Here is a 24,534-nt window from a genome sequence, read left to right as displayed (position 1 = left end):
TTTCAGGTGTGAATCTGTGATTTGAGGGCACTCCATTTAAATCCAGATTAAATGCATTCATTGTGAAACGCTACTTTACATCTTGACAATATTTTGGGAGGCCCTTCTGTCTACTTCCAGTGTCGGATGAACTCGTGGCTGAAGTGTTTGTCCAGTATGAAGTTGGCATTGGCTCAGGAAACTTTAGTGCATCTGCTAGCATGCTAAAAGACAGACTTCCAGTCATAGCATGCTAGCAGATACCCATAGACAGCCACATGTAATTTGTCACGTGCTGAATTCAGGTGTAGACCTTAGTGAAATGCTTACAAGCCCATAACCAACAGTGCAGTAAAGAAAATGCCTAAAAAATAAGTTGGTTTGGGGGGGGGGGGGCAATGCAAATAGTCTGAGTAGCCATTTGATTTGATGTTCAGGACTCTTACGGCTTGGTAGAAGCCTCTTGGATCTAGACTTGATAAAAGCATCCAGTCAGCATGCTAGCAGATCCCATAGATTTCCAGTCATAGTGCTGGCTCACAAAACAACCTGTAACTTCCTTCCTACTGGACACACACAAATGGTATCTAGGAGTTCATCTGACTCTGGGGAAGGAGATAAAGGACATCAATCCCAAAGTATCCATTTAATGGTGTGGTTAACAAAATGGACACTAGCTTCTCAATACTGTACTTTTATGCAGTGTAAAAAAAAGTTGTGAATAATTTATTTTACATGAATGCTTTTTCCACAAACATGCTGTGCAAGATTCATTAAACAAATGAAAGTAAACATTAAATATCTTCAAATACATATTTTCTAAACTTTTGTTCACAGCACATTTACCATGGAAACCAAGTAACAAAAACTATATACTTGGATGAAGATTTCTTTTGTGTTTTGACAGTTAATTCATTACAAATCTTTCATTATAGTTGTATCCAAAATAAGAGAAGAGAACTGCATTTCTCCACTATGGTCACAGTTTCTGAAAATCATTTAATTCTTAAAAGGTTATGACTTTATCAAATATATGTATATAGCACCAGAATACAAAGACAATATGATGAACAGGTTTCACAATAGAAACAAGCACACATACACACAGACCTGTGTACGTGGAAAGACCAACAGTTACACATAAACCAAGACCAACTAGTTAAGCACAGGAGGAGATGATGTTCACACTGCTGCATGCACATATTTTGGTTTTAACAAACACACCCTATAGTCTTGTTCTTTGATATTGATTATAATATTGATGAAATAATGCATTTGAAATCAATGAACGTCATGATCAGAACAGTGTAGCCCTATATTGAGTCCATTTGTGCGTTTATTTTTTTCTTCATTCAAATACCACAAATTCTCGTGTCTAACATTTGTGTTACAAGGACGACGGAGACAATGTTTGTCGCCTCAAAACAGTCATGCCATATATTAACATAATGTCATGTATATTTCCCCCATTCGGTCTTTGATGCACAGTCTGAAGTTTGAGTGAAAGTACAGCTAAAAGCTTATGATCTCACTGTCTCCCAAACCTAATGTAGGGTGAAATTGGGAGCATTTGCAACAGATATGCCTCTGTACCATATATTTAGCTACCGTGTGCCTGTCAAACCTTGTTCATTATTATGACATTAGGGTAAAATGTAACGTTAGGAGAGTACTGTGATAAGACGTTATTGCTTGACAGTGACCTTAGGCAATCTTTGGCATCACCAAGGTCACCTGAGCTGGTTTACACCAGTAAAATGTACATTTTCATTGAGACTGTAATACTAGTTTGAGTTTCACTCAGGACCAGACATTGAAACAAACATACAGTAACAACAGTAAGACAAATCGACAGAGCTAACATTTAACTGAACATTTTTGCAAAAAAAGAAAAGTTCAAACCAAACACCTACACATTATCAAACAGTGACACGCAGAAGGGTAATCCTACCTCTAGAGACAGAATATATGACAAATCCACTTAAAATGGGACCTTGTATCACAATCAAATAGGTCTCTCTACATTAGTGAGATGGTTTACCAAGTGTTCATATTTACTTTAAGACCGATCTTGGACTAAACACATTTTTATTAATACTGTTGACCACATCAATCTCTGAAGTCTAATTTCAGCATGCCAACAGCCAATGACAACACCATTCTCAATAACCTTAACAACGAAGAAGAAGCCTATAATACAATACGCTAAGATTTCCTGAGAGTAAATTGTCAACCTTACTGGTATATAAAGTAAGACAACGGAGTGCAGTCGTTAGTATATATAGTATGTACATTATAATCCCTCTTTAATTTCTCATATGGCACAAAATAAATCACCATGTCATGTTTGTAAATTGGCTCTGTTATATACTGCATACTTTGTTCATAAATACACATTTAATGTGATATATTTTGTTTTATAAATCAATATTGACATTCATTTAATATCTCCCAACGAAAGGATGGCCTATGAATAAAATGTATGATCATGAGTCAGTGAGTATGACAATTTAGCCCAGGCCTACCAATCACTTACTAGGAAATATGCACACATAGCCGTCAAAGTGATTTAAATTGTAAAGAAAAGTCACCTTTACGTGTGGTTTGACCAGAATCTGAAAACCTTGCAACAGGAGATTACATTAAAAGTTCTAAAAGAGGTAGAGCAAACAGCATTATTATGAAGTTTTTCTTTTACATAGACAGTAAATTCTCTATTTAGATAAAACGCTTCTCATGTTGTTGATGGTACTGATGAAACACAGCCCGAATATTACAGTGACTTGAATATTTCCTCTACTCATATTTATAGTATCGCTCTGAATTATGACATAATTCATGTAGAATAATGCTATATGTTAGATATAAAACATTTCACATAGATCTCTATTACTTGACACAAGACTCAAGGTTTGCATATCATTGTGTAGTAAACTGTGATAGAACTAAATATTACCACAGTGAATGACCTGTTTTTCATAAGAGTAGAACTGTTTAGATTTGACAAAACATTTGCCTGCAATCAGCTGGCCAAGAGGAGTAATATTTGTAAACATATTTTAAATAAGGCATGGTAAATATAGTGATAGAAAAGGGTCAACTGAAGATTTGGGGCTCTCCCACATTCTCCCTGGTAATGTCCCAGTGATAGCTGTAAGTCATGATTGGCTATCACACAAATGGAACGCAAGATCCAGAGAATGTGGTAAACTGCTCAAATCTTAGTTGAATGTGCGGAACTGGTATGAAGCTGATTGGTGGTGTTTCTACTTTACATCTGAGTGATTGTTTTATACCAGTAAGGTTTAGTCCATTCAATACCTACATACATACATACACCCTGTTATATATACACAAACATCACACAGTTTATCCATCGAAAGATTACCCTACCTCAATGTAACGAATACGAGAGATGCACAAAAAGATATCGGATTAGAAAAAAATCGTAAAAAAGCTTATTTTTTTTGTTGTTGAAGTACAAAAAACTGAACTGAAACGTAAAGTTATTGTCGTTCACGCACCTCTCTTTTTCCTTTTATTCTCTACACTCCTCTCCCCGTTTGCGCTGTCTGTTTGGAACTAGTCTTTGAGTCGCTCTGTCCCAAGTCTCTATGGGGACAGCTTGAAGCCCCCTGGTGACCTTCCATGTTAATGTTGTGGGGATGCCACCCAGGGCCCATGGTCTCTGGTGCTGTGGAGGGAGAGGGAGGGGACTGGCTCTCCTGCAGCAGTGCCCCACGGAGGCTCAGGTCTCCTGCTTGATGTAGTAGCTGTCGCCGGAGCCATTGCTCTCCAGGTCGGAGGCTGTGCCCTGCGGGAAGGTGAACTCGTCTGCCTCCTGAACCTCCTCCTTCAGCTGCAGCGTCACCCCTTGGGAAAGGAAAGAGGGCCAGTATAGAAGTATGAAAATAAATAGGAAGGAGAGGATGAATTGTAAAACTCAGGAGATAACGGAGAAAATAAGTTGCCTTGTTCAAGATTGTTGATGTTGAGATGGGGTAGAGTACTTAACCTACTACACCATTCTCTTTCAGTAGAGGACATCCCTACCCAACTACCAGGCTTAACATGGGTTTCTAATTTGAGTTCAGTTAGCGGGTTGGTTTAGGTTACCTGGCTTTCCATTGGGGCTAAGTTCCTGGGCTGCCGAGGGAGGCTGTGCAGTCCCAGAGGCAGATGCCGGCGTGGGAGGAGATGGGTAGTCTGGCGGGGTCATGTTCTCGTCTCCAGATAGGTTCCTCTGGGGCACTCCACTCAATACCACCCCCGACAAACTCACTGGTCTCTTACCAATGGGGATCTTCCTCTCTAAAAACCAAGACAAAGGGTAAAATGGTTGATCAGCTCTTCTGTTACTTTCATGTTTCTTATGCCTTTGCTCTTTTGACGTGTGGCTACTTAAGTGTTACTAATCATCCATAAAGTCAAATTTAAATATTCCAATCTAGGTAAAAAAGTTATTCAGGAAAAGCTTGATGTAATGTCCGGCATGACTAACAAAGACTGAATGAACATATAAAAGCCAAGCATACCATAAAAAGATCTACATAATCAAATCATTTGTCTTTTATTGCAGGCAATGAAGATTTTTATTTAGCCTGAGGTCTAATCCTCTAATAACAGCTTCACACTGGTGTGAAAATTAATCCGGTGTAGGAGTTTTGACTTGGTTTCAATGCTCTGTGTTGGTGTGAATAGAGATGCCCGCAGAGCAAGAATCGTGACGAGCCGTGGCGAGTGCAGCTTTGCCCTTAAATAGAGAAAGAAAGAGGGAAAGGGGAGTGTGCATGGGAGGAGGTAGTAACAGGGGAAGCACAGGGGCAGTAACGAGAGGGGGAGGGGGCGAAATGAGGGGATGGATGACCTACTTTTCTTTTGGCCTTTGTACTGCTGGGATTTCTTCTTCTGCTTTGTCACACTCAGAGGGAGCTCTCTAGAGGCTGAAAAAAAAAACACAAACCGGAGAACAACTCATTCATTCATACATTCGTGCAGCACAGCTCGTCTCAACTCATTCAAAAAAAGCCAATGCTTTAGCTCATTTGTCCTACATTACTAGAACTCGTTTCAAATTAAAGGTTTGTGTTAAAGTCGCAGTGTTTTTGGTTATCTGAAGGTTTCTGTGTTTTGGTTAAATGAAGTTTGATGTTTTGACTGTTTCTCTTGGTTGTTTTTGTTTTGCATTTATTGGCAGGGTCAAAGCAGTTCCACCTGTATTGGTAGTTTTGGTTATTTGGGAGATTACAGTCAAGGTCATTTGGATGACCCTAATGAAAAATCGGACTTTGTTTTCCAAAAGGTTATTTAGGGCTAGACTAGAACGAGTTCAGACATTGCACTACGAAAATGTATCTTTGTCCATCTTTATCTTTGTGAATAAATGCTGAAAAACCTCAATAAAACTCACCGAGCACAGCTGGTGGCTGTAGCTGGTAGCCAGTCAGCTGACACCAGCCCACAGGGTAGAGGTCAGGTGATTCACAGTCCACCCACTGATCATACTCGTCCTCCCAGCCGTCAAAATGGATGCGCAGCAGTCTATGTACAATACGTGTCACTGTGGCAACACACACCAGCCGGGGCTCCATCAGGTCCACAGCCTCCAGCTTCATGCCAGGGCGGAACCCATGGTTTGGAACTTCCTTCAGAGTCAAGAAAGAGAAGGGGACATTCAGCTGGTGGACTCGGGGAATTTCTCATAACACTACAAATACAAGCATATGACGTTGTACATTGGTGGGCTACTAGTCTTTCTCAACTTCACTGCACTCAGATGCGCTTGGTCATCCTTATTCGGACGAATATCCTGTGACACCTACACTACTGAGAGAAATCAAGCAATTTGAAAAAGCCAAAGTGCAAAAACAATCAAACTTCAAATAGATGAAATCCAGCAGATGAAAAAATGTAAAGTGTTACTCAAGACAAGCAAGTAGTTGGTTTTGACAACAAATTCAGTCCAACTAACAGACTGAGAACAAAAGTAAGAGAGCCAAAACGAACTAACAGGCAAAATAGCTAGCAGACCAAAAGCTGAACAAGGTTACCTTGTTAAAGAGCTTCACCGGAGCTGCCACTGAACCCGTTTCCCTGAGGTAGTCAAACCATCTGAATGGGAGTTTTGTGTACCCTGCAGAAAAGACTTACTTATTGAGGCTACAAGTAACAGCAACTGGCTGGCCAATTGAAATAGCCACTGTGAAGTGAGAATCAGTGGTGTGCACTCTCTTGATACTACAAATAAACTCAAATAGACAATTGTGAGGATGCTTTTACCACACAATATAATGTAATTCAGTATGTACCACGTGGAGGGGTGAGTTCAATTGTGTTGATTTCACAGAATCCAGCAGGAAAGATAGAGGGAGAGGTGGAGTGATAGCAGAACCAGTCAGAACCATCAGCCGCCTCGGAACCATCAATTCCAATCATGAGGTATCCATCCGCCAAGACCTGGAGGAAGAGAAGGCAGGGAGCGTGAATGTGTACAAATCTGTTACATGTGCAAGCTCATTTGTCTTTTATTTCCCTCATTTCTCTGTCAGTCATATTTCTCATCACGATTATGAGGCTTACCTTTCTGACAGTAGCAACACAAATAGCTGATAGATTCAGAGGGTCAATAGCCTCCAGCTTCATGCCATCTTTAAACCACTCCCCGCTCTGGTCAACATCCTTCACCTGAGAGAGATTGTGCCACGTATCAAACAAAATGTCAGAGACCAGAAAGATCTGTGAATCAACGGAGTCAAGTGGCAGATTGAAACATTTATTTGAACTCACCTTCGCAAAAAGCTGTCCTGGGGCATCTACTTGGCCATCAAGTTTCTTTGAAACATCTGAAACAATAATATCAACATGCGTTTGAAACACCAAAATAAAGAAAGAGCATTCGTCATTAATGGACAACAATCAAACCCTAAAACTCAATATAAATCATACTGAAACAACTAGAATCTTAAAGTGCCTGTAAGTGTTTCATCCATGTTGAACTTTTCAGGATCCTTAAACCCAGAGCAAATCTTTACCCTTATGTGTAAGTCCCACGTGCCTAGTCCCGTGTGCCCTCCCCACTATGTCACTGACCAGATCTCTTGAAGCGGTGTCCGATGCCTCGGGACCAGCCGATGCTGTGTATCAGTGGGCTGTACATGTGGCACCAGAAGTCGTCCGAGCCGTCCTCGCACTCCTCGTAGACGAGCCGAAGCCGACCTCCGATCACCTGCTCTACCAGGGCCACCCGCGTCCGGCACAGGTGAGTCTTATCCACCACCTCCACACGCATCAGCTTCTTAAAGGGGAACTGCATGCTCTGCTGCACCTGGGGAAGGGTGAGGAGGTGAGGATTCTACAAGGTTACTTGACAATCCTGTTAGGCATTGTAGAATATGTCACTCTACAATAACGCATGTTTGTACTGGTAGTGCCAGAAGGATATTAGTGTTGCATTTGTGGAAATAATACAAGCATATTCATCTTCTCACATTGATATTTGATGCATGTTTGTACTATGAGTGAGGTGTTGGAGTGTCTTGTGATGTAGAGTTGTAGCTCACCTTGGTGGAGAAATCAATAGGTAGAGTCTTTGCTCCTGTTAGGCATTTCACAAGAAACGCTTTCCAGTTGGTGCACTTGTGCTGAATGGCTAAGGTGAAACAGTCAGACAACATTTGGCAAAGATTAGAAATGATTCTCTCAAACCGGTCAGAAATGATAAATGACTCAACACTTGCAGCACAGCCTACATCCTTATCTTGGCAAAACAAAGTACAGTACTATTCCCTCTGTTAGTCTTACACTTGGGAGGAACCAGGGGCTTTCCTCCTGCTGCACACCACCCCACCGGGTGGATGTCAGGGACACAGATGTTACACCAGAAATCCCTGCCAGAGTCACCATCAAACCCCTCGTACCGTAGCAGTGCCTTAAAGCCTTCAGAGAGAAACACAATGTTTTAAAATGAGGGAAACCACTGAACCTTATTTGTGATTTTCAGATTCTTTTTTTTTTTCCTGAAATACCATTACAAATCTAAATCATAGGAGTATTGTGGTTGAGAGAAGAATCTATGTTTCCAAGCATTGTGTGTAGGCTACATCTATGTGTAACATGTCTGTGTGTAAACAGAGTTTGATGAAAACAATGAATGCAGAGAAAGTACACCGTCATCTATGAATCCAATCAGGTGCATTTTAGAGTGAAGAGGATTCTCTGGGGCTGCTTTGTTACCTGCTAATTTGATAACTCCTGCTATCCAGTACACCTTCATTGGCAGGCCGCTGTCTGTATTGGGCACCTCTACCCTCACCCCTTCTGCAAGGTCACCCCAGGAAGTTCCCATGGGAACCTAAAAGGCAGAGAAGACAAAAGGACAGCTGTTAAAACAACCAAACTCATCATGGCAAGCTAATATTCTTCATTGTCACCTATCCTCACAATTAGTGCAGCTTCAATAATGTAAAAAACAACAAAAACTATTTTGTTTTCATCTCACTGTTTGATGGCTCAATAGGGATGAGATACACTACCGTTCAAAAGTTTGGGGTCACTTAGAAATGTCCTTGTTTTTGAAAGAAAAGCTATTTTTTTGTCCATTAAAATAACATCAAATTGATCAGAAATACAGCATAGACATTGTTAATGTTGTAAATGACTATTGTAGCTGAAAACGGCTGTTTTTGTTATGGAATATCTACATTGGCATACAGAGACCCGTTATCAGAAACCGTCACTCCTGTGTTCCAATGACACGTTGTGTTAGCCAATCCAACTTTATCATTTTAAAAGGCTAATTGATCATTAGGCAGAGTCTTTTAAAATGATAAAGTTGGATTGGCTAACACAACGTGGCATCGGAACACAGGAGTGACGGTTTCTGATAACGGGTCTCTGTACGCCTATGTAGATATTCCATAACAAAAACACCCGTTTCCAGCTACAATAGTCATTTACAACATTAACAATGTCTACACTGTATTTCTGATCAATTTGATGTTATTTTAAATAAAAAAATTAAAAAGTGCTTTTCTTTCAAAAACAAGGACATTTCTAAGCGACCCCAAACTTTTGAACGGTAGTGTATATTCTAACATACTTGCGCTGTTGAGTTTCGTTGTACTGGAGCATTAAAAAAGTCTGACAGGGTTACAAATCAACACATTCTAATATCTAGAAGAATCTACTTCTTTATAGCAAACAAGAAAGGCGCAAGCTGAAATTCAATTACTTTGTATTTATTGTAATATTAGTCCCTTAATAAGCACTCATCATGAGAGGAAACCATAGACGCTTGCATCTTTCATCCACTGAGCGTGATCTCTACTTTAAAAAGTATAATGTCAGTTAAGATACACCACATTGGCTGTGTCTACATGTTCTGACTGTCACTTTTCATCAGCAACCCCTTGGAGTGTTTGAGCTGAGCGTTGCTTACGTGTTTGAAACAGCCGACAGGTGCCCCGTTAATGTCGCCGGTGCCTATGTAGCGTCCCCAATCAAAGCCTTTCACAGGAATCACTGCAACCACCACAAGTATCGTCATGGGAGATATAGATAACAAAAGTCGACTACCTTATTATCATCACCTTCTTTGTTTACAGTGAGAAAGACATGAGCTCAATCTAGTCCTAGTAGAATCATCCTTAAAGACTGTTGCACCTATACTGTAGTCATTTGTCATTGTTGTCATTTGTAATTGGTAATAAATGCATTTCACGTGTCATGGACTTTTGCGTGGAACTTACCTGTTTTTGACTTGACTTGATTCTGTTGGTTGGCTTGGTACTGGGCATAGGCAGCCAACTTCGCCATGAGAGGCTGCTTCTGTAATACTTTAGCCTTCTTCGTTGGTGGTTTACCCTTTGAAAATAATAATATTGAGAGAGAGAGAAGAAGAACCATACAAGCCAGGCAGGTTTAGAGTGTAGATGTGTGTAGAGGAAACAGCAGATTATAAAATACATTTTCTAAAAATCAACGACATTTGTATCAGTTCGACTGGGATGGATTTTTTTTGTTGTCTAAACTTTCTTTATTGTGACAAATTATGATGGAAACTGTTTTTTGAAAAAAGGATTGCCAAATAATTTTGAATGTTCGTGGGGCACATGATGTCGTCACGTAGCCCAAACAAAAACGATCCACTCAACATTTAATTCTAAATATCCATTGCTGACAAATTAAAATGTTCACCGTTGCAATACATTGGAACATGATAATTATTAGAATATGACAAATATTAGTAAATTATTGCAGTATATCCATGCTGGCTTTCACGGGATACCTGAGACATGAAACACATAGGTGAGAGGGCATATAGCCTGTCAGCAATTTATTAATGCTCTATTTGCCTAAAAGGTTCATGTTAACACTTTAACCACTTCATCTGTATTCTTTTTTTGGTGTAACGTCATTACGTTCAGACGTTTTTAAATCGACAAGATGGAAACTGTAGCAGGCAACTGTTGCATCTATTTTCTATACAAACTTTCTAAATGTCAACAACAACAACAAAAATCACTGGACCAGTTAATGAAAACATAGCTACTTATAGATACATAGAGGATGATACACAGAGGAAGCAATTCAAATGAAATAAACACAACCCGTTTTCACACCTTTTCAATGTCAATTGAACTTTTAAAAAAAAATGATGGTTATAGAGGAACATACAAGGACAATAGAAGTAGACTTAGTGCAGTTTGCATGTTACCTGCAGTCTGGCCAGTATGCTGGCTTTTTTAGAGTTGGATGAGTAACTCCTTGAACAGGATACACTGCAGAAGCGCTTGGTTTTGGAGTAGAAAGCATCTCTCACTCCCACCATCCCACACATCTCACAGGTGGCTGAGGAGAGTGAAACACACACACACACACACACACACACACACACACACACACATATGTATATACACACACGGAGGGATACCGAGGTGTGAGTACTGTTCAGTCGAAGAGATGGACAAATAATAGAATGCTAAAATCTCAATTCAACCCTGTAATAACACCATCAGCAATTATGTTCAATGGGCAGAGGCAGTCACAGTACTACTAACCCATTCCTGCCTTCCCATCGGGGTAGGTGTAGACCTGGCCGTTGGTCTTGATGATGGGCAGGCTGGCAGGGAGGGAGGGAACCTCTTCATCACTGTCCTCTGAGCTCGAGCTACTGCTGGAATCCTCACTGCAGCTGTCATAGCCATCGAACATCCCAAACGAGTCCCGCCTCCTCCTTTCTGAACGAACAGTCCGTTCAGCCTATAGGAGAGAGGATTGTGTCAGCTAGTGCTAGCACAGCGCAGTCAATGCAGTCTCATTACCCGCATGCCACGACAGGTGGTTGCTTTGCATGATAACCTACTGCTGATAATTTTTTTCTGATAAAGGAAAAGCAATCACTGCATCCATAAACCTTGTTAGATAAGCCTACATATAGAGGTCCAAGAGCATATGTAGCATATGTGCAATGTCTCCATGCAACACGGACAGAATGAAGAGTGAAGGGGACTTTGAAAGTATTACATGTCAATTCAATAGCTACATATCAATTAATGAATCTATGAATAGCATTGCATTTTGAACCAACATGGAAATTGCTCAGAGCTCAACATGTTAACCAATTATAACCTGTAACACCCACCAGCACATATCTGGTGGTAGCTCACTTACCATTTCCACACTAAAACAAGTCTGTTCTCAGTGATCAAAACAGCGACAACATACAGCAAGTAAGCTACATGACAAACACTTTGCACTGCAGTAACAGATAGCTAATGTCATCGATGGTGCACCGCCCCCTTTCTATTCAGAAACCTCTGTTGCCAAAGCACAACATTGAAATGACAGCTGCACGCACTGGCTCATGACCTGATATCCCCAGGAATTAAAGTCTGCAAGAGGCCCCAATACAGCGGCAAAAATCACTGCAGTGCGGTCTATTTAATATGACGGACCTGCCTTCTTTCAATTGTTTGCTCGCCAGCTAACGTAACGTTAATGGTAGCTGCTGGATCTTGCCCGTTATTCAAGCTGCCCTAGAATGTTGGGAGGATTGTTGAAGAAGCAGCACAACAGCATGCCAACAACAACGGCTAGCTTTATAAAACAATTGAAAGGCAGGCAATGCTGGAATAAAGCTGTCTGTTTTATTTTCTGCAGCTACAGTAACTATCTGGCACTACTACTGCCTAGCCTAGCTAGCTAAACTAGCTGCTGCAGTCTGACAACCACAACAAAGAAAGGGGAAATAAGACTACACCAGAGATTGACACAGAACACAATAATAGCGCTCACCGTATCTCTTGCGTTTTCCATCAGCCCTTCATGCGGAGCGTTTTCGGGTTTATCTTGATACAGTGGCGATACAGTGAAGAGAGTAAAGTTAATGGTAACCTAATATGCAAAAACAACTCCACTAGCTAGCTAGCATAGCATATCAACAACATTATCATTTTTTCAAACGCGCAGGCGCGGAGTACAGACGATTTTTGCCAATTGGGCAAGAAATTCTTCTTCATCTATTTAGCATGCAGGTTTAGCCAAGTGAAAGTATTTTACCGCCATCTACTGTACTGTATGCACATACGTACAGTAAAATGCATCAAAGTAAATACACTACATGGCTGAAAGTATGTCGACACCTGCTCGTCGAACATTTCATTCCAAAATTATGGGCATTAATATGGAGTTGGTCCCCACTTTGCTGCTGTTATAGCACCACTCTTCTGGGAAGGCTTTCCACTAGATGTTGGAACACAGCTGCAGGGACTTGCTTCCACTTAGCCACAAGAGCATTAGTGAGATTGGGCACAGATTTGGGGCGATAAGGCCTGGCTCGCAGACTGCGTTCCAATTCATTCCAAACGTTTTCTATGGGGTTGAGGTCAGGGCTCTGTGCGGGCCAGTCAAGTTCTTCCAAACCGATCTCGACAAACCATTTCTGTATGGACCTCACTTGTGCATGGGGGCATTGTCATGCTGAAACAGGAAAGGGCCTCCCCCAAACTGTTGCCACAAAATTAGAAGCACAGAATAATCTAGAATGTCATATTATACTGTTGTGTTAAAAATTCCCTTCAGTGGAACTAAGGGGCCTAGCCCGAACATTGAAAAACAGCCCCAGACCATTATTCCTCCTCCACCAAACTTTATAGTCGGCGATATGTATTTGGAAGGTAGCGTTCTCCTGGAATCCTCCAAACAGATTAATCTGTCGGACTGACAGATGTTGAAGCGTGATTCATCACTCCAGAAAAAGTGTTTCCACTGCTCCAGAGTCCAATAGCGGCGAGTTTTACACCACTCCAGCTGAGGCTTGGCATTGTGCATGGTGATCTTAGGCTTGTGTGCGGCTGCTCGGCCATGGAAATCCATTTAATGAAGCTCCCAATGAACAGTTGTGCTGACGTTGCTTCCAGAGGCAGTTTGGAACTCGGTAGTGAGTGTTGTAACCAAGGACAGGCGATTTTTATGTTCTGCACACTTCAGCACTCGGCAGTCCCGTTCTGCGAGCTTGTGTAGCCTACTACTTTTTGGCTGAGCCATTGTTGCTCCGAGACGTTTCCACTTCACAATAACAGCACTTACAGTTGAACGGGGCAGCTCTAGCAGGGCAGAAATTTGACAAACTGACTTGGAGGAAAGGTGCCATTTTGTGACGGTGCCATGTTGAAAGTCACAGAACTCTTCAGTATGGGCCATTCTACAGCCAATGTTTGTCCTTGGAGATTGCATGGCTGTGTGCCATTTATATCCCTGTCAGGAACAAGTGTGGCTGAAAAGCCAAATCAACTAATTTGAAGGGGTGTCCACATATGTTTGTATACAGTCGTGGCCAAAAGTTTTGAGAATGACACACATATTAATTTTCACAAAGTCTGCTGCCTCAGTTTGTGTGATGGCAATTTGCATATACTCCAGAATGTTATGAAAAGTGATCAAATGAATTGCAATTAATTGCAAAGTCCCTCTTTGCCATGCAAATGAACTGAATCCCCAAAAAACATTTCCACTGCATTTTAGCCCTACCACAAAAGGACCAGCTGACATCATGTCAGTGATTCTCTCATTAACACGGGTGTGAGTGTTGACAAGGACAAGGCTGGAGATCACTCTGTCATGCTGATTGAGTTCGAATAACAGACTGGAAGCTTCAAAAGGAGGGTGGTGCTTGGAATCATTGTTCTTCCTCTGTCAACCATGGTCATCTGCAAGGAAACACATGCCATCATCATTGCTTTGCACAAAAAGGGCTTCACAGGCTAGGATATTGCTGCCAGTAAGATTGCACCTAAATCAATCATTAATCGGATCATCAAGAACTTCAAGGAGAGCGGTTCAATTGTTGTGAAGAAGGCTTCAGGTTGCCCAAGAAAGTCCAGCAAGTGCCATGACCGTCTCCGAAAGTTGATTCAGCTGCGCGATTGGGGCACCACCAGTACAGAGCTTGCTTAGGAATGGCAGCAGGCAGGTGTGAGTGCATCTGCACGCTGTTGGGGAATAATCAGAATTAGTTGGGTAACATAGATAAGATGTTTTATTTTCATGATGTGCTTATGAGTTACTTCTCATCAGAATGTATCTTGTTGTACTATAGTGGTGGCCATTTGCAGTTATCTGTTCTGTCAGGACTAAGTTATTTGGGCCGCAGAGAGGGGAGGGGTCAAGCTTGTGTTCAAACGTAAACATATCTTTTAAATCAATTATCTCTTGGCTCCACAATGTCTGTGTGCCAGTCACTGTGTCTATGTGATCTTGTCAAGGATTTTATTTGATATATTTGATATATGCCTGTTAATAGGTTTTGTTTTATGGTTCTGAGAGCGAGAAAATAACATAGTTTAGGAGACAAAGCTGAATGATAATTTATGGCCAATGCTGTCTGGCTATGTGTGTCTGCTATAAAGGATCTCAGTTGCAATGTGTAAGGACTCTCAGAGAATTCATTTATAGACACTGAATTGATCTGAGAGTCACAGGGTTGTGATGGAGCTCATATAATTAAAGATTTCTGATAACTCTGACTTGTGTGTGACTCTCATGATTTGGTAAATACAGGAAATTTCCACGACAACGCACAGTGAGGCAAAGACTTTTGGAGGATGGCCTGGTGTCAAGAAGGGCAGCAAAGAAGCCACTTCTCTCCAGGAAAAACATCACGGACTGACTGATATTCTGCAAAAGGTACAGGGATTGGACTGCTGAGGACTGGGGTAAAGTTATTTTCTCTGATGAATCCCCTTTCTGATTGTTTGGGGCATCTGGAAAAAAGCTTGTCCGGAGAAGACAAGGTGAGCACTACCATCAGTCCTGTGTCATGCCAACAGTAAAGCATCCTGAGACCATTCATGTGTGGGGTTGCTTCTCAGCCAAGGGAGTAGGCTCACTCACAATTCTGCCTAAGAACACAGCCATGATTAAAGAATGGAACCAACACATCCTCAGAGAGCAACTTTTCCCAACCATCCAAGAACACTTTGGTGACTAACAATGCCTTTTCCAGCATGATGGAGCACCTTGCCATAAGGCAAAAGTGATAACTAAGTGGCTTGGGGAACAAAATATCAATATTTTGGGTCCATGGCCAGGAAACTCCCCAGACCTTAATCCCATTGAGAACTTGTGGTCAATCCTCAATAAGCAGGTGGACAAACAAAAACACAAATTCTGACAAACTCCAAGCATTGATTTTGCAAGAATTGGCTTACCATCAGTCAGGATGTGGCCCAGAAGTTAATTGACAGCCTGCCAGAGCGGATTGCAGAGGTCTTGAAAAAGTGATGCTGGCATGATCTACTGTGTCTAGGATGATAGACCATCCACTGCTTAATTCTTGACTGTTCTCAAAGGGATACTTAAAGTCTTCAACTTTTTCAGACCCCTCTCCCAATCTTTGCCTTATTTCTTTATGAATTGATTTATAGGATACACAGGGTAATCATTCAGAAATATATTGCATTTCATATAATTACCAAAATGTCCATGCTAGTACAGACATACACTATATACAGTCGTGGCCAAAAGTTTTGAGAATGACACAAATATTAATTTCCACAAAGTTTGCTGCTTCAGTGTCTTTAGATATTTTTGTCAGATGTTACTATGGAATACTGAAGTATAATCACAAGCATTTTATAATTGTCAAAGGCATTTTTGACAATGACATGAAGTTGATGCAAAGAGTCAATATTTGCAGTGTTGACCCTTCTGAGTTGCATGGCTCAACACCCAGTGGCCAAAACTTTCCATTTAGTTTGCAACAGAGTAGTGAAGTAATAAGGAAGTGCCCGATGCAGCAAAGAACCGGCAAACCTATAGGCCTATATAACCAGCTTTAGCCAGACAGAGGAAAACTTACCACTGTAGAGAAGATTACCTTTGGCCTTGCTGGATGAATACACAAGCAAATGCCCAAAGCTACACTAATGCTAGAACTTCAAAAATAATTTCAAAAAGTATATATTACAGTTTTTATCTTAGGAATAGACTGTTCTCTCTACTATCGCACGGCAAGAGGTGCGATAGTCTGGAACCAATAGGACCCTGAACAACTTCTACCCCCAAGCCATAAAACTACTAAATAGTTAACCAATAGCTATCAGGACTATCTGCATTTATCCTGCTGGTACTTTTTATTATTGTCACGGTCGTCGGTGGAAGAAGGTGAGGACCAATGCGCAGCGTGGTAAGTGTTCATATTTTTTTAATAAAGTAATTGAACACTGAACAAAACAAATAAAACAACAAACGAACTGTCCTGTATGGTGCTGAAAAAACACTGAACAGAAAAGAATCACCCACCCCACACAGATGGGAAAAGGCTACCTAAGTATGATTCTCAATCAGAAACAACTAACGACACCTTCCTCTGATTGAGAACCATACCAGGCCAAACACAAAAACACCACATAGAAAAAGAAACATAGACAACCCACCCAACTCACGCCCTGACCATACTAAAACAAAGACATAACAAAAGAACTAAGGTCAGAACGTGACAATTATCTATCCTGTTGCCCAGTCACATTATCCCTACCTATATGTACATATCTACCCCAATTACCTTGTACCCTTGCACATCGACTCGGTACTGATACCCTGTGTAAATAGCAGTGGTGGAAAAAGTACCCAATTGTCATACTTGTCTAGAAGTACAGATACCAAAAATAGAAAATGTCACCCAGTAAAATCCTACATGAGTAAAAGTAAAAAAGTATTTGGTTATAAATATACTTGAGTACCAAATGTAAAGGTATAGTTAATAATTATGTCTGAGTGTTGAAGTGTGGCCCTTTTTAAAAAACAAACAAACAAAAAACAACAAAGCATTTGTTTTTAGTGATTCTGCCAGATCAGAAGCAGTAGGGATTACCAGGGATTTTCACTTTAAGTGCGTTAATTCAACCATTTTCCTGTCCTGCTAAGCATTCAAAATGTAACAAGTATTTTGGGGTGTCAGGGAAAATGTATGGAGTAAAAAGTACATTATTTTCTTCAGGAATGTTCAAAAATATCAATAGTAAAGTACAGATACCCCAAAAAACTACTTAAGTAGTACTTTAAAGTATTTTTACTTAAGCACTTTACACCACTGGTATATAGCCAAGTTATCTTTACTCGTGTATTTATTCCCCATGTTATTATTTTTAAATTATTTCTCTATTTTCTCTCTGCATTGTTGGGAAAGGCCCGTAAGTAAGCATTTCACTGTTAGACTATGCCTGTTGTTTACGAAACATTTGACAAATGGCATTTGATTTGAACCCATATGGCAGGGTCACCTAGCAATATTTGAAGACCCATGTTTCTGCTGGTCACTCCAAAATAGTGTCTGCAGCTTCCTGACATGTAATTTGGGCACTATTTACTTAAGGGAGGGGTGTGTTCTAGTGGAAATGTCTGACCTATGCATGAGTACTAGCCTGGGTGTAATTCTGTTTTTGTCTTATTCATCATGACAACGACAGAGCAGAAAAAGACTGGCACTCTGGCTATGCGAGTACAGCTGCGAGACCCTACACAGCTACGAGACCGTGCACAGTGAAACCCTACACATGAGCCTGGTATAGCCTACTCATTATGACCTGATCACAGGTATGGGATACATTGATTGCTGTCTTTCTCACATTGATTGTTCCAGTAGCCATGTGAATTAACCCACTGGGCACAGACGTCAAGTCAATGTCTATTCCACTTTGGTTTAAGGTAATTTCATTGAAATGACTTGGAAACAACATTGATTCAACCAGTGTGTGCCCAGTGGGAAGACACAACACATTACTCATCCTGGCAACGCAAGACTGTATATCTGTATTCTTCCTGATTCACATTATTCTGCACACAGAAAATATCTCCTTGTATGTTATACCAAGTGGCCCAAATTTGGCCATAACATATAGGTCATCATATGAGGTTGCAATTCAGAATAAAACATTCCCAATTATTCAAATGTAAAGCCATACATTTTAAGTAATTGACCCATTATTGTCTGTCTGATAGCCCCTACATTTACAATGAAACTCATGGGTGTTTAATTGGATGTGGAGCTTTATTGTGGACAATGGCATCATTAGGCCTGGGCTTCCAGGGATACAGCCCCAAATGTATTTGATCCAGCCCGAAACCTTTTGATGGTCTAAGAATTGCACAATTTCAGGCTGTATGTCTGAAATTGGTTCCCATAACGGTGCATCACTTACACACTAAGTAGTATGCCATAGAGGAAAACTGAGCACAGCTTCGTGACTGTCATGGTTTCACCATTACGTTACTGAAAACCGTGTATCCCTAGCCCAAACCGTTCAAAAGATATGATCCATTTTACTGGAGCAAAATTGGGTTTTTTTTTCTGTCGTGAATTCGCAGGAAGCAATTGATAAATAAACAATTGATATAACTAGGCTACTCACAAACCGCAAATTAGCTTACAGTGCATTCGGAAAGTATTCAGACCCCTTGACTTTTTCCATTGTGTTACGTTACAGTCTTATTCTAAAATGGATTAAATACATGTTTTCCCTCTTCAATCTACACACAATACCCCATAATGACAAAGCGAAAACAGGTTTTTAGAAATTATAGAAAATTTATTAAAAATGAGAATAAAAAATATATAAAAAAATACCATATTTACATTTACAAGTATTTAGACCCTTTCGAAATTGAGCTCAGGTGCATCCTGTTTCCATTGATCATCCTTGAGACAGTTCTACAACTTGATTGGCGTCCCCTTGTGGTAAATTAAATTGATTGGACATGATTTGGAAAGACACACACCTGTCTATATAAGGTCCCACAGTTGACAGTGCATGTCAGAAAAAACCCAAGCCGTGAGGTCGAAGGAATTGCCCGTAGATCATCAAGACAGGATTGTGTCGAGGCACAGCTCTGTGGGAGGGTACCAAAAAATGTCTGCAGCATCATGGCTTGGTTTTTGCTCTGACATGCACTGTTAACTGTGGGACATTATATAGACAGGTGTGTGCCTTTACTTATGTAAATATGGTAATTCTGGGGGGGTTTGGTATTGCAAAAATGTCTAAACTTGTTTTTGCTTTGTCATTATGTGGTATTGTGTGCAGATTGTGGGATTAAAACAATATTTTAGAATAAGGCTGTAACATAACAAAATGTGGAAAAAGTCAAGGGGTCTTGTATACTTTCTGAATACACTGTGTGTGTGTTATATATTTGTTGCTAGCACATTTTTACACATTACAATTACAGTGGGGCAAAAAAGTATTTAGTCAGCCACCAATTGTGCAAGTTCTCCCACTTAAAAAGATGAGAGGCCTGTAATTTTCATCATAGGTACACTTCAACTATGACAGACAAAATGAGGAAAGAAAATCCAGAAAATCACATTGTAGGATTTTTTATGAATTTATTTGCAAATTATGGTGGAAAATAAGTATTTGGTCACCTACAAATAAGCAAGATTTCTGGCTCTCACCGACCTGTAACTTCTTCTTTAAGAGGCTCCTCTGTCCTCCACTCGTTACCTGTATTAATGGCACCTGTTTGAACTTGTTATCAGTATAAAAGACACCTGTCCACAACCTCAAACAGTCACACTCCAAACTCCACTATGGCCAAGACCAAAGAGCTTTCAAAGGACACCAGAAACAAAATTGTAGACCTGCACCAGGCTGGGAAGACTGAATCTGCAATAGGTAAGCAGCTTGGTTTGAAGAAATCAACTGTGGGAGCAATTATTAGGAAATGGAAGACATACAAGACCACTGATAATCTCCCTCGATCTGGGGCTCCACGCAAGATCTCACCCCGTGGGGTCAAAATGATCACAAGAATGGTGAGCAAAAATCCCAGAACCACACGGGCAGACCTAGTGAATGACCTGCAGAGAGCTGGGACCAAAGTAACAAAGCCTACCATCAGTAACACACTACGCCGCCAGGGACTCAAATCCTGCAGTGCCAGACGTGTCCCCCTGCTTAAGCCAGTACATGTCCAGGCCCGTCTGAAGTTTGCTAGAGAGCATTTGGATGATCCAGAAGAAGATTGGGAGAATGTCATATGGTCAGATGAAACCAAAATATAACTTTTTGGTAAAAACTCAACTCGTCGTGGATGACAAAGAATGCTGAGTTGCATCCAAAGAACACCATACCTACTGTGAAGCATGGGGGTGGAAACATCATGCTTTGGGGATTTTTTTCTGCAAAGGGACCAGGATGACCGATCCGTGTAAAGAATGAATGGGGCCATGTATCGTGAGATTTTGAGTGAAAACCTCCTTCCATCAGCAAGGGCATTGAAGACGAAACGTGGCTGGGTCTTTCAGCATGACAATGATCCCAAACGAAGGAGTGGCTTCGTAAGACGCATTTCAAGGTCCTGGGTGGCCTAGCCAGTCTCCAGATCTCAACCCCATAGAAAATCTTTGGAGGGAGTTGAAAGTCCGTGTTGCCTAGCAACAGCCCCAAAACATCACTGCTCTAGAGGAGATCTGCATGGAGGAATGGGCCAAAATACCAGCACCAGTGTGTGAAAACCTTGTGAACTTACAGAAAACGTTTGACCTCTGTCATTGCCAACAAAGGGTATGTAACAAAGTATTGAGATAAACTTTTGTTATTGACCAAATACTTATTTTCCACCATAATTTGCAAATTCATAAAAAATCCTACAAATGTGATTTTCTGGATTTTTTTTCTAATTTTGTCTGTCATAGTTGAAGTGTACCTATGATGAAAATTACAGGCCTCTCATCTTTTTAAGTGGGAGAACTTGCACAATTGGTGGCTGACTAAATAATTTTTTGCCCCACTGTATATACACTGCTCAAAAAATAAAGGGAACACTTAAACAACACAATGTAACTCCAAGTCAATCACACTTCTGTGAAATCAAACTGTACACTTAGGAAGCAACACTGATTGACAATAAATTTCACATGCTGTTGTGCAAATGGAATAGACAACAGGTGGAAATTATAGGCAATTAGCAAGACACCCCCAATAAAGGAGTGGTTCTCACGGTGGTGACCACTTCTCAGTTCCTATGCTTCCTGGCTGATGTTTTGGTCACTTTTGAATGCTGGCGGTGCTTTCACTCTAGTGGTAGCATGAGACGGAGTCTACAACCCACACAAGTGGCTCAGGTAGTGCAGCTCATCCAGGATGGCACATCAATGCGAGCTGTGGCAAGAAGGTTTGCTGTGTCTGTCAGCGTAGTGTCCAGAGCATGGAAGCGCTACCAGGAGACAGGTCAGTACATCAGGAGACGTGGAGGAGGCCGTAGGAGGGCAATAACCCAGCAGCAGGACCGCTACCTCCGCCTTTGTGCAAGGAGGAGCAGGAGGAGCACTGCCAGAGCCCTGCAAAATGACCTCCAGCAGGCCACAAATGTGCATGTGTCTGCTCAAACGGTCAGAAACAGACTCCATGAGGGTGGTATGAGGGCCTGACGTCCACAGGTGGGGGTTGTGCTTACAGCCCAACACCGTGCAGGACGTTTGGCATTTGCCAGAGAACACCAAGATTGGCAAATTCGCCACAGATGAAAGCAGGTTCACACTGAGCACATGTGACAGGTGTGACAGAGTCTGGAGACACCGTGGAGAACGTTCTGCTGCCTGCAACATCCTCCAGCATGACCGGTTTGGCGGTGGGTCAGTCATGGTGTGGGGTGAGATTTCTTTGGGGGGCCGCACAGCCCTTCATGTGCTCGCCAGAGGTAGCCTGACTGCCATTAGGTACCGAGATGAGATCCTCAGACCCCTTGTGAGACCATATGCTGGTGCGGTTGGCCCTGGGTTCCTCCTAATGCAAGACAATGCTAGACCTCATGTGGCTGGAGTGTGTCAGCAGTTCCTGCAAGAGGAAGGCATTGATGCTATGGACTGGCCCGCCCGTTCCCCAGACCTGAATCCAATTGAGCACATCTGGGACATCATGTCTCGCTCCATCCACCAACGCCACGTTGCACCACAGACTGTCCAGGAGTTGGCGGATGCTTTAGTCCAGGTCTGGGAGGAGATCCCTCAGGAGACCATCCGCCACCTCATCAGGAGCATGCCCAGGCGTATTAGGGAGGTCATACAGGCACGTGGAGGCCACACACACTACTGAGCCTCATTTTGACTTGTTTTAAGGACATTACATCAAAGTTGAATCAGCCTGTAGTGTGGTTTTCCACTTTAATTTTGAGTGTGACTCAAAATCCAGACCTCCATGGGTTGATAAATTTGATTTCCATTGATAATTTTTGTGTGATTTTGTTGTCAGCACATTCAACTATGTATTTCATTCATTCAGATCTAGGATGTGTTATTTTAGTGTTCCCTTTATGTTTTTGAGCAGTGTATATATATATATATATACAGTATCTATTTTTTTCACTATTACAATTTATCTTATGTAGTGCTCCATCACTCTCCTTCACTCACGCCGCAAAACTTACCCTAGTAAAACTGACTATCCTACCGATCCTCAACTTCGGCGATGTCATCTTCAAAATAGCTTCCAATACTCTACTCAGCAAACTGGATGCAGTTTATCACAGTGCCATCCGTTTTGTCACTAAAGCACCTTATACCACCCACCACTGCGAACTGTATGCTCTAGTCGGCTGGCCTTGTGGCTACATGTTCGTCGCCAGACCCACTGGCTCCAGGTCATCTACAAGTCTATGCTAGGTAAAGCGCTGCCTTACCACAGTTCACTGGTCACGATGGCAACACCCCCCCGTAGCACACGCTCCAGCAGGTGTATCTCACTGATCATCCCTAAAGCCAAAACCTAATTTGTCTGCCTTTCCTTCCAGTTCTCTGCTGCCTGCGACTGGAACGAATTGCAAAAATCTCTGCAGTTGGAGACTTTTATCTCCCTCACCAACTTTAAACATCTGCTATCTGAGCAGCTAACCGATCGCTGCAGCTGTACATAGTCCATCGGTATATAGCCCACCCAATTTACCTACCTCAACCCGATTGTTTTTATTTTATTTACTTTTCTGCTCTTTTGCACACCAGTATCTCTACCTGCACATGTTCATCTGATCATTTATCACTCCCGTGTTAATCTGCTAAATTGTAATTATTCACTCCTATGGCCTATTTATTGCCTACCTCCTCATGCCTTTTACACACAATGTATATAGATTCTTTTTTTTCTACTATGTTATTGACTTGTTTATTGTTTGCTCCATGTGTAACTCTGTGTTGTTGTCTGTTCACACTGCTATGCTTTATCTTGGCCAGGTCTCAGTTGCAAATGAGAACTTGTTCTCAACTAGCCAACCTGGTTAAATGAAGGTGAAAAAAAAAATCTTGGTCAAATAGCCCTTACACAGCCTAGAGGTGTGTTGGGTCATTGTCCTGTTGAAAAACAAATGATAGTCCCACTAAGTGCAAACCAGATGGGATAGCGTATTGCTGCAGAATGCTGTGGTAGACATGCTGGTTAAGTGTGCCTTGAATTCTAGATAAATAATTTGTTCACCTACTCTGCGTCTCACAAAGACACAGCAGTTGAACCAAAAATCTCAAATTTGGACTCATCAGACCAAAGGACAGATTTCCACCGGTCTAATATCCATTGCTTGTACTTCTTGGCCCAAACAAGTCTCTTCTTATTATTGGTGTTCTTTAGTAGTGGTTTCTTTGCAGCAATTTGACCATGAAGGCCTGATTCACTCTCCTCTGAACAGTTGATGTTGAGATGTGTGTTACTTGAACTCTGTGAAGCCTTTATTTGGGCTGCAATTTCCGAGGCTGTTAACTCGAATGAACTTGTCCTCTGCAGCAGAGGTAACTCTGGGTCTTCCTTTCCTGTGGTGGTCCTCATGAGAACCAGTTTCATCATAGCACTTGATGGTTTTTGCAACTGCACAAATTTTCCAGATTGACTGACCTTCATGTCCTAAAGTAATGATGGACTGTTGTTTCCCTTTGATTATTTGAGCTGTTCTTTCCATAATATGGACTTGGTATTTTACCAATTAGGGATATCTTCCGTATACCACCCCTACGTTGTCACAACTGATTGGCTCAAACGCATTCACTTTTAACAAGGTACATCTGTTAATTGAAAT

At 41.4% G+C, this 24,534-nt stretch overlaps 1 protein-coding gene across 3 annotated transcripts; it reads right to left on the bottom strand.

The window, feature by feature from the left end:
* Positions 1–672: 672 nt before the first annotated feature.
* LOC110486194 (MBT domain-containing protein 1) lies at positions 673–14,468 on the bottom strand. Of its 3 annotated transcripts, XR_016485922.1 has the most exons (18): positions 12,274–14,468; positions 11,037–11,238; positions 10,694–10,827; positions 9,726–9,840; positions 9,416–9,498; positions 8,212–8,329; positions 7,780–7,914; positions 7,539–7,627; positions 7,069–7,303; positions 6,766–6,821; positions 6,559–6,663; positions 6,288–6,435; positions 6,030–6,112; positions 5,390–5,624; positions 4,851–4,922; positions 4,515–4,732; positions 4,096–4,290; positions 673–3,852 (listed from the first exon to the last, which is right to left on the bottom strand). XR_016485922.1 is itself a non-coding variant. In XM_021557615.3 (17 exons), the coding sequence occupies exons 1-17, from the start codon at positions 12,292–12,294 to the stop codon at positions 3,728–3,730; spliced, it is 2,151 nt and encodes a 716-aa protein (XP_021413290.1). In that variant the 5' UTR covers positions 12,295–14,468; the 3' UTR covers positions 673–3,727. The 3 variants fall into 3 exon arrangements, 2 of the variants coding, with proteins under 2 accessions (XP_021413290.1, XP_090052399.1); XM_021557615.3 differs by lacking the exon at positions 4,515–4,732; XM_090196273.1 differs by lacking the exon at positions 4,515–4,732 and having other exon boundaries at positions 6,559–6,821; positions 12,274–12,624.
* Positions 14,469–24,534: the final 10,066 nt, after the last annotated feature.

The sequence above is a fragment of the Oncorhynchus mykiss genome, chromosome 13, assembly GCF_057628025.1.
Source record: "Oncorhynchus mykiss isolate SJ-2025 chromosome 13, ASM5762802v1, whole genome shotgun sequence".
Classification (NCBI taxonomy): Eukaryota; Metazoa; Chordata; class Actinopteri; order Salmoniformes; family Salmonidae; genus Oncorhynchus; species Oncorhynchus mykiss.
Note: the sequence above shows the minus strand (reverse complement) of the source record. Positions and strands in the feature narration are given on the sequence as shown.

Bases quoted from the DNA above. Each gene is read 5' to 3' on its own strand.
- LOC110486194 (XM_090196273.1), bottom strand. From the start codon at position 12,294: ATGGAAAACGCAAGAGATACG. The intron at 9,499-9,725 runs GTAAGTTCCACG...TGGTGGTTGCAG, and splicing joins TCAAGTCAAGTCAAAAACAG to TGATTCCTGTGAAAGGCTTT. The intron at 7,915-8,211 runs GTAACAAAGCAG...TTCTCTCTGAAG, and splicing joins AGGAGTTATCAAATTAGCAG to GCTTTAAGGCACTGCTACGG.